The sequence below is a fragment of the Seriola lalandi genome, unplaced genomic scaffold (genome assembly GCF_002814215.2).
Source record: "Seriola lalandi dorsalis isolate HSWRI2012SDOR001 ecotype SW California unplaced genomic scaffold, Sedor1 jcf7180002054915, whole genome shotgun sequence".
Lineage (NCBI taxonomy): Eukaryota > Metazoa > Chordata > Actinopteri > Carangiformes > Carangidae > Seriola > Seriola lalandi.
In genome coordinates this window covers 248,145-256,875 of record NW_019525467.1, presented here as the reverse complement: position 1 = coordinate 256,875, position 8,731 = coordinate 248,145, and the positions used below count along the sequence as shown (strand labels likewise).

Below are 8,731 nucleotides of genomic sequence, written 5' to 3'. Positions count from 1 at the left end.
CCTCAGAGCCACATCTGTTATGGATTAGCTTCTCTCAATGGACAGCATTATCTCCCCCCCCCCCCATCCCACCCCTTGTCTGTGTGTGTGTCAACGTATCTGTGTCAACGTGTGTGTCATGGATGGAGAGGGGCTCACCTGACTTGCTGGCCTTCATGCAGGTTTCTTGGTCTGGATAGGAGAAAGAGCCCAAGCAGGAGTGACGGGCATCACACACACACTGTCCTCCAGCTCTGTCGCAGCCGGTCATCAGGGGACAGCGCTCGTCCACCAGGCCTGCCTCCAGATGGTCGGGGAGAACTGCAGGGGGTGGGGGGTGGGGTGGGGGGGAACAGTAGTGAGAACATTAGGACAGGGAAAGAACATGAACTTCTCACTTGGATTTGCTTGTCCACTTTACTCTCATTGACTGTGAATAAAGAGACATTGGACAAGAGTTGAAGGTGAAGTGCAATCACAAGGCAGAATGTGCCAGAAACCGAGACTTGTTTCCCAAAAGTGCTGGAGGTTTAGGCAGCTTACAGCTTCTGTTGCAACACATTGCCCTGGCACAACAGTTACGGAACTGACCAATGTATTTCTGGGCTGCCATCTCCCCTCCCTCCTCATTGTACCACCCTACTTGAGCCATTGAGCCCATTTGTTTGCTTTTGTTCCACAGCATGGGGCCCTCCCAGGGTTTCCATCTCTGCTGGTAGCCGGAACGCCTCTTCTGTACCAACGCCACCACTGCACCATACCCACATTTTGTTCCTTCGCCTTGTGAGCCTTACCCCCCTGAGATGGCACCTCAGGACTCAGCTCAACTGGGATGAAACTTTACGTCAGGAAGGAACACAGGAAGGTATAATGTTAGCGCCATGTGAGCTGGACAACCACCAAAAAAACCCTGGGATTAAAAAGGGCCCCAACATACACATCACCCGTAGTATTCCTTTCACATTCAAGCATAAATAAACACACATATACCCCCCGAAAATTACCCTCCTTCATAGCTGTTCAAGAGCAGTAAGAGTGGCAGCAGAGTAAACAGGATGAGACCAACTGTAACACAGAGTAACCCCTTCCCAAGCATTTAGATCCCAGGCCTCAAATCAACAGTGTGGAAGCGTGATTGGAGCTTATCATAATACTCTGGCTTTCTTCTCCAAACAGCTACGCACCAGAACAATGCACAAGAGGAAAAGGTTTAACTCTCCAAGATAAACACGAACACCTCATGGTGTATTTACCTGACTAATGCCGTGAGGGGGGGGGGGGCAGTAACAGGATGAACCAAAGTGATCGGAAAGAATTACTTTTAAACGCTGTAAATCATAATAAATCACATGTGTTGTTCCATGTTAATTTAAAACAGATATTCCGCTAGGGGAAAAAGCCAGACGCTTACTGTAATAAATATCACAGCTGAAGTGAATCCGTGTGACTGCGAGGGCAAGCATCCTCGGAAAACACTTTCCCCAACTCGGGGCGGGGGGGGGGGGGGGTGATAACGTGGATGACTCCTGGGTGATGCAGGGTGCTAACCAGTCATATGGTAAACAGCAGCCAATGAAAGAAGTGAAGGGAATTCTACCTTTAACCTGAGCCAGCCTGTGCTGTTAATAGCTCTCCCCCAGACGGCCGGCGAGACCGGCTAAGTACAAGCAGCCTTTTCAATAAACTGCACCAAAACTTTCCCTGTGATTTCCTCTCACCTTAAAATGATCCTCACCTCCACATTTCTTTTTTTTTTTTTCCATCCTGAGGCTTTCCTGTGCCTGGGAGGGTATTTTCATTTGAGATGAAGGCAGTCTGTGTGGGGTGCTAAATCTGGCACATAGAGAGGGAGGCAGGAGTCAAAACAATTAATGAAAGGCTGGACACTGAAAACATTGTCTCATTCACTAATTTTAGCTTGACCCCAGTGGGCCCTGTTTGTTCTGAGCTGGTCTGTCTCAGCCTGGTACCCTTTAGCCTGACCCAGGTCTGATCTGGTCTAACCTGGTTATCTATTATCTGGCCTGGCATGACTCTAGCCAAGGTCTGTGGCTTCATCCCAGAGGGGATTCCTCTCTCAGCCACTGAGACTGCTTGTCTTGGCATCCAGAGCCAGGATGGGAAAGCTGACCTCTAGAGGCCCTCTGGCTGATAGCGAGCTAAAAAGGAAGTCTTTGAAACATTAGATAATACCAGAGGAAGGGGGAAGTAGAAGGCATGTGAAGGAGCGCACTGGACATAGCGTCCCTGTAAGACAGACACTCTTGTTACGTGGTATGTTAAGTGCCTCTGGAGCTCGGAGGGAAACGTGGTGTGGGAGGCCAGTCACAGAAATACAATGAGAACATCATAACAAATCAGTTAGCTGCGAAGACTGAATGATTTCAGCTGACTGACAGGGTGATCGCTGAAGCGGATATGATAAGGTGAAAAGCCAAGGTCTCTCTCTGAAAACAGGTGCCTGGATGACTCATGAGACAGTCGCAAAAAGAAACAGACACAACTTGCAACCTGAAACTGCTACATTTCATTCACTTTTTTTTAATGTATTTTTGTCAGTTTCTGAACTTAAATGCCAAACTCCCTTCATGAGAAAATTTGATTTGAGTATCCCAGGTATTGTCTTTGGCAAGCTTGGTGGCTCAGTTATTTTTGGTTACTTACTTTCAAAAGCATTTAGATTACTGGAAACAAAACTTGGAATTAAATACTTCCACAGTTAAAAAAAAACAAAACAAAACAAAACAAAACAAAACAAAACAAAACAAAACAGGGGTAACGGTTCATTTCCAATTCCTTTTTGATATCGGTTTCTTACATAACATTTCCGTGTCTGGAAAACTCAACTAGCAATGACCACTGCAGATTCCCCTTGGCAGGAGGAGCCCCGAGTGGTTATAATTGTTGTTTCCGATACGTTTTTCAATCTTGTCAAGCCAGTGAACAATAACAGGATGAAAACCGACTGCTGACTCATTACCAAGGTGTTTTGAGGTTGCTGCATCCCCACTCTAAAGGATTCTGACCACCCAGAAAATCAAAACTGGGAGCAGAGGCAGGGGATCAGAAAGCGGTAACATTTACCCCCTACTCCTGATTGCGAGTCTAATCACTTTAAGACCCTTGCAGCTACAGGAGGGAAATCTGGGATCAGCCTGCAGCAGCCTGCCTACTGTGGCCCCTGAAAACACACCGGGAGGTGTTGATTTACCCCCAACCCAGACCCTATGGGATATTAAGGTTGCGTGTGTATGTGTCTGATTTAGGGGTCAGCAGCATGTTCCGAGGCCCCTGGAGTCACAGGACCAGAGGCACGACTCAATCAGAGGAGCCATTAGGCCTCCCACTCGCTCCAAAGCTGTTAATTTGCAGAGATGTCCTCCAGACGCCAGCCTAACCTGTACTCGGGGCACAATCAGCAGCAGCGTCTCCTGGGATGGCCCGGGGCTGGAGACCCCTAGTAAACCCTTGTGGAGCTAGGACCACCCCACAGTTGGATGATGGGAGAGCAGGGTCAGGGGATCCCAAACACCCACTGAGAACTGCTTACTCTCTCCTTCAGTCCCGTCAGTCCTCCTCAATCATCCCGAAACAGGCTGGACAGAGTGCAGGTGGAGGGGGGGTGGGGGTTCTCCCCCCAGTTATTTGTTCCTCAGGGGAAGGCCATTGCTACTTACTTCATTCACCGTGCAGAACCTGACACCCCGCGCATCTCTTTGAACTTCAGAAAGTTGCTCAAATTGTGCGTAAAACGAGCACATCCACAGCACAACAGCCCAGCTCTGCTTGGCAGGAAGAGAAGAAGCACAGCGCTGTGGAGCCACAGGAGAATCTGCTGGGGACTATTGTAATCATGCTGTCAAACCATTACAGCTCTGACACACACAAACAATACAGAGAACAAAAGGGCAGCGTATTTATTAAATTACAGTGTATTCCAAGTTTAAAAACGCAATCATCATTGTTGGTCACGCCATGGGCGCACGCGCACGCACACACGCACACACACACACACACACACACACACACACACACAGATTATTACCCCAATTCACCGCCTTATAAATGTCTCTTTGAGTTCTAAAACAAAAAGCACAGGACCTACTAGAGCTGAAGTGTAACCTGGTGCCAAACCTATTGTCATGCCTCTGAGCTGAGAGTGAATGAAGCTTTGAGGGGAAGAAAGAGCAGCTGAACATGACTCCTCTCCTGGCAGTCAAGAGCCCCTCAGACCTGGGGGAGCTGCTCCAGGCAGCCAGAGACAAGGTAAACAGTGACACAGTCACTGCAGTCAGGGCTGGACTGACGTTTGAATAGTGATGCCCTCAAGCCACTTTAAGGAGCCTATAGTTGTTTTGTTGCACACTCAACAACAGCATTAAAAATGTTTTCTCTTTCACTACTAAACTACTTCTGATTTGATTAAATAAATAAAAAGAATACAAAAAAGGAAAAACAATGTAACATCATGACACACTCTCACCCACCTTTACACACTCCAATTTCAGGGATAGTGGCAGGTCCGGTTTTGTTTACAGAGGCGCAGGTCAGCCCCAGGGCGCAGTAGCCGTGCGTCCAGTCTTGTCCGCCGCAGGGCTCCCACTCCAGCCGGGCGCACTGGTCACAGCATCCGCACGGGTCCCTGGCCAAGGTCCGGCCACCCTCGCAGCCGTGCGGGGCTTTGACTGGACAAGTCCGGAGATTACACGGCGTGCACTCGTGAGCCGAGAGCGCCCGCACCAGAAAGAGGACGTTCAATATCACAACGGAGCACTTGCTGAACATGTTTCAAAAGCCTTCTGTGAAGTTTTCCCAGAGAAATGTTCCGCTTCTGTCAGACGGTACACCACATGAACTCACGGCGATGTTCACCAGCTAGTAGATGTTGCCAAAGTTGCGAAGTCTCCCTTTTAAAAGTTTGGTGATGAGTCTTCCCTCGGGCGTGCTGTTTATGACACAGCAGCTCGCTTCAGAAGTAGAAATACCACGAGTCTGAAGTGTGCGGATGCGTCTTAAGTGGCAGCAAAATATCCAAAGGCAGTGGTTCGGTGTACGCAGGTAGACGTAGGTCCCGAGCGTCTCATCTGATTCAAACACACGCAGAAATCCCAGAAACGTCCACTGAGGCTCACTGCTTCTGCTGCTGCCGCTGCTGCTGCTGCTGCTGGTAGTCACACACGAGAACGGCAATCTGAGCCCTAATTTGACATACAGGCATATAGAAATTAGCGGTGCACCCCTCCCCTCCCCCCTGACTGACACAGGAACCGACCAGTCACAAGAAGCGAAAGGAGGGAGGATTTGAACTGATTTATCTAAACTGGCAACTCGTCTCCGGGTTGCGCAATGATGCAACTTTGAATGTCTTAAATGCAAGTTCGTGTTTATTTCCGTTTCGTAGCCTATTCTGTAATTTGGAGAAATACTGCAGGTCTTTAAGAGTAATTTACCGATTTAAAAACGGATGTAGTTGTTAAAATAATTAAAATCACTTGTAAAGTTCGACATGAATCCAGGTCAAACCATTTTATAAATTATGAATCTAAATCATATGCCAGCAGTAAACGTGGTTGGACCCCTCTGACGTTACCTAATAAAAATGAATAAACCCGCAGCAGTGGGATCAGAATGGATTAGTAATGTATATTTTACGTCACAGAGTGCATTCACAGCAAGGCTCTTGTCACCACTATAGTAATTGTGCTCTATCTCAGTTCAACAATACAGACATTAAGTCTGTCAAAGCCTCATAATCATACATATCAGGCGTTATTGAGGCCACATATCACTCCACAGCCTAACCTTTTGTGTGTGTGCATTTGTGTGTTTACTTGTGTTTGTAGGTGTTAGATTTGTGTATGCAGGTGGCTCAGGGAAGGTAAAAGGTCATCTGATGTTTGTTGGAGCAGTGTTTGTGTGCTTACATTGGCAGATGGATGGTGTGTGTGTGTGTGTGTGTGTGTGTGTGTGTGTATGTGTGTCTGTGTGTGGGGGGGGGGGACAGAAGGAACAGCTGGAGGCTGAGTGTGACAGTGCCATTGGCACTAAAAATCCAGAGGAAACAATAGCTTAAAAAAATGTTTGCTCCCTTTTCCCTGCTGCACAAGTGATTAAGAACAAAGCAGACAGTTTTTCCCAGGCGATGGATCATTTAGTTTTCAGAACCAGTCAAGTGTGATGGTAACAGTCTCAGTCTGCTTTACATGAAGTTGAAATGTGGCCGAATCTGAGCAACTAATAAGAATTACTGGAAAGCAATAAATACAGAGATATAAAGTGTGATGATGGTCCAATGTCATTGGAATCATTTCCTCTTCAAACACCAATCAGATGTCATCTGGGATGATTTCCCCCACAATGTCAACATACAACAGCACCTCCTTCATTTGCAACATCTGCCTGGAGCCACCCGCTCCAACACAAACACAACATCCAGGAAACCAGCCCTGCAGCACGCATAATCAGCCCTTGCAACACAACCCGGCTCTTGTCCTCCTGCTCTCCCTCCGCCCTCCCTCGCTCCATCCCCTCCTTAAAGCTCTTGTCGAATGGGTCGACCCGCTGACCGCTGGCCGGACACCCACTGCTGGTTGACGACAGATCAGACCAGGACCTTGGAGAGCCTCGGTTTCCATTCACTTGCAGAGACTGTGGCCCAGCAGCACTGACCTATTTGCCTGAGCGATGGGCTTTCAAATGGGGCCAGCTGGCTACTCTCAGAGGGCCCTCATACTGCTGTCGTGGACCAGGGGTTTGTTTCTGGCCAGATGAAAAGTCAGCACAGCACCTTCTGGTTTTCTTTCTATCTATCTATACCAGTAATTAGATGTGTAAACGGTAAAGGGGATCATAAAAGAGGCCTTTCTTCCTCTCAGGGGCAGGAATAAACAATACAATGACTGGCACAAAACTAGAATACACCCTCATTAGACTCACTCTGATCATATGCCCTGTGTCAAACGTTGCATGAATGTGGTATTTGGAAAACATCCCAATTGTTAAATGGGACATCAAACACCAGAGTTAGATTATCCATCATTTTGGCTTTGTGTGTAATTTCAAATAAGTGCAAAATTAGGTCCAAACAAAACTAATTAGATTAGTGTTGTTGCCATGTTCTCTAAAACCAGAGCACAATCTGCTATGCCATGTGTCTGGGTGTTGGTGACTTTTCCTGAGTCTCTGAATGGAGCAAACAGAAGGAAAAGGTGGGGCAGTGAAAAGCGCTTTGCAGGGCCTTAATAACTGTAGTGTGTGTGTGCTAATGATGTTCTGAGTCACAGATCTCTGGGAAAACACAGCAATAAGGGCGCAGGCTTCCCTCTCTCCTACACTGTAGTCCCTGCCGCGATGATTGTGATCCTGGCTAGTGGATACAGCTTCAGGTGGTCCACCAGTCATCCTCAGCCTCATCAGATGGTGGGAGTTGGAGGGGGTGGGGTGGGGGGGGGGGTGTCATACTGTGGGATCTGTCCCACAGATTAGATGACCTCTCTCTGTCACCCACTCCTGTTGCTGCTCGTGTCTCCGCAGCACAGGCAGCCGGCTGATTAACACCCTGCTGCTGCGGAGGCGTCAGGCTGGTGGTGAGGTGGTGTTTCTGGGATGCAGACAGGTGTGAATGACGGTTTAGAGGTGAACTAGCTGGTAGCCGGCAGTGCGAGGCTGATGGTGACACGGGGCTGGAGTGTGATAGAAACGAGCTGAGTGCATGTCGAGTGGACAGCGTGCGGCACACCTGATTACAAGTCACCATGGGTGCACTCAGTGATTTTTCTCCAAGTGAACAGTGGTGGTTATCACCCTTGCATAGCTTATCTATGAGCACAGGGTGCTGGACTGAGCCATACTTTTCAGATCCAGGCCAAGGGGTGGGGGGTGAGGAGTGGGGGGTGGGTGAGGTGGGTATAATGGCAATGCATAATGACAGTTGAAAGAGTTTCAAAGCCGTTCATACATCTCCTAAACAGCGGAAATGTGGAGCATTTAGTGTGGAGGCTAAGCAACACATACGCTAATGAATGGCCTGTTTCAAACTCAGAACAGATGAGGTCATCTGTTTTTTTAACCCAAGCAGCCAAAATACGACAAAAAAACACGAGGTACAAGACAAAGAGGTGTGAACAAAGCAAAACTTTTCAGAAAACGAGCCAAAACGATTAACAGGCGCAACACAATGATATTCTTTAGAAACAGACAGCTGTACGACATATTGAAGAAATAATCAACAGATGTGATTACTCTTTTCCATTACTGCCATCCAGAGGGACTCGAATGCTTTTGTTTCTCACTTTGCACTCTTCATTTGTTTGGACCTTTGTAGAAACAGTTTGGAAATGTCCAGAGGAGTCCAACAGAAAGAGTAACTAACTATCTTACAGGAGATCATAAGTGATTCCCAGGTCTACTTTACAAAAACATTGAACATTTTTTTTGCTTTATTCATGTTGTCCTGTTCTGTTTTTATGGCCTCTATTTTCCTCTGTCCCTGTCCTTTTCTCTTTAGCCTTTCTCCTCTCTCAGTCTGTGTTTTCTCTGTCTCTCTGTGAGGTCTGGTCCAGTTGCTGTTTTCCTTGCGGGGACTATAATAATGTGTTTTGACACTGTCAGGTCTCCTGCAGTCTTCTTCTTTCTGTCTTGCAGAACCCCCAGAGTCATCACAGCGGCAGAATAGCAACACAATGATACATGAGTCCCCTCCTTCTTCTTCTGGCTGTAAGCAGTCCTGCTTAAACGTTAAAGGGTTCAGTGA

The 8,731-nt window shown here is 47.6% G+C and overlaps 1 protein-coding gene across 1 annotated transcript in view; it reads right to left on the bottom strand.

Moving 5' to 3' along the window:
* LOC111673252 (cysteine rich transmembrane BMP regulator 1 (chordin-like)) overlaps positions 1–5,173 on the bottom strand; it is a 37,609-nt gene extending 32,436 nt beyond the window's left edge. The window contains exons 1-2 of the mRNA XM_023430960.2: positions 4,467–5,173; positions 139–300 (exon numbers count right to left, since the gene is read on the bottom strand). Coding sequence (XP_023286728.1) covers positions 139–300; positions 4,467–4,764 — 460 coding nt within the window. The 5' untranslated portion in view covers positions 4,765–5,173. The remainder of the gene's footprint in view (positions 1–138; positions 301–4,466) is intronic.
* Between the last annotated feature and the right edge of the window lie 3,558 nt (positions 5,174–8,731).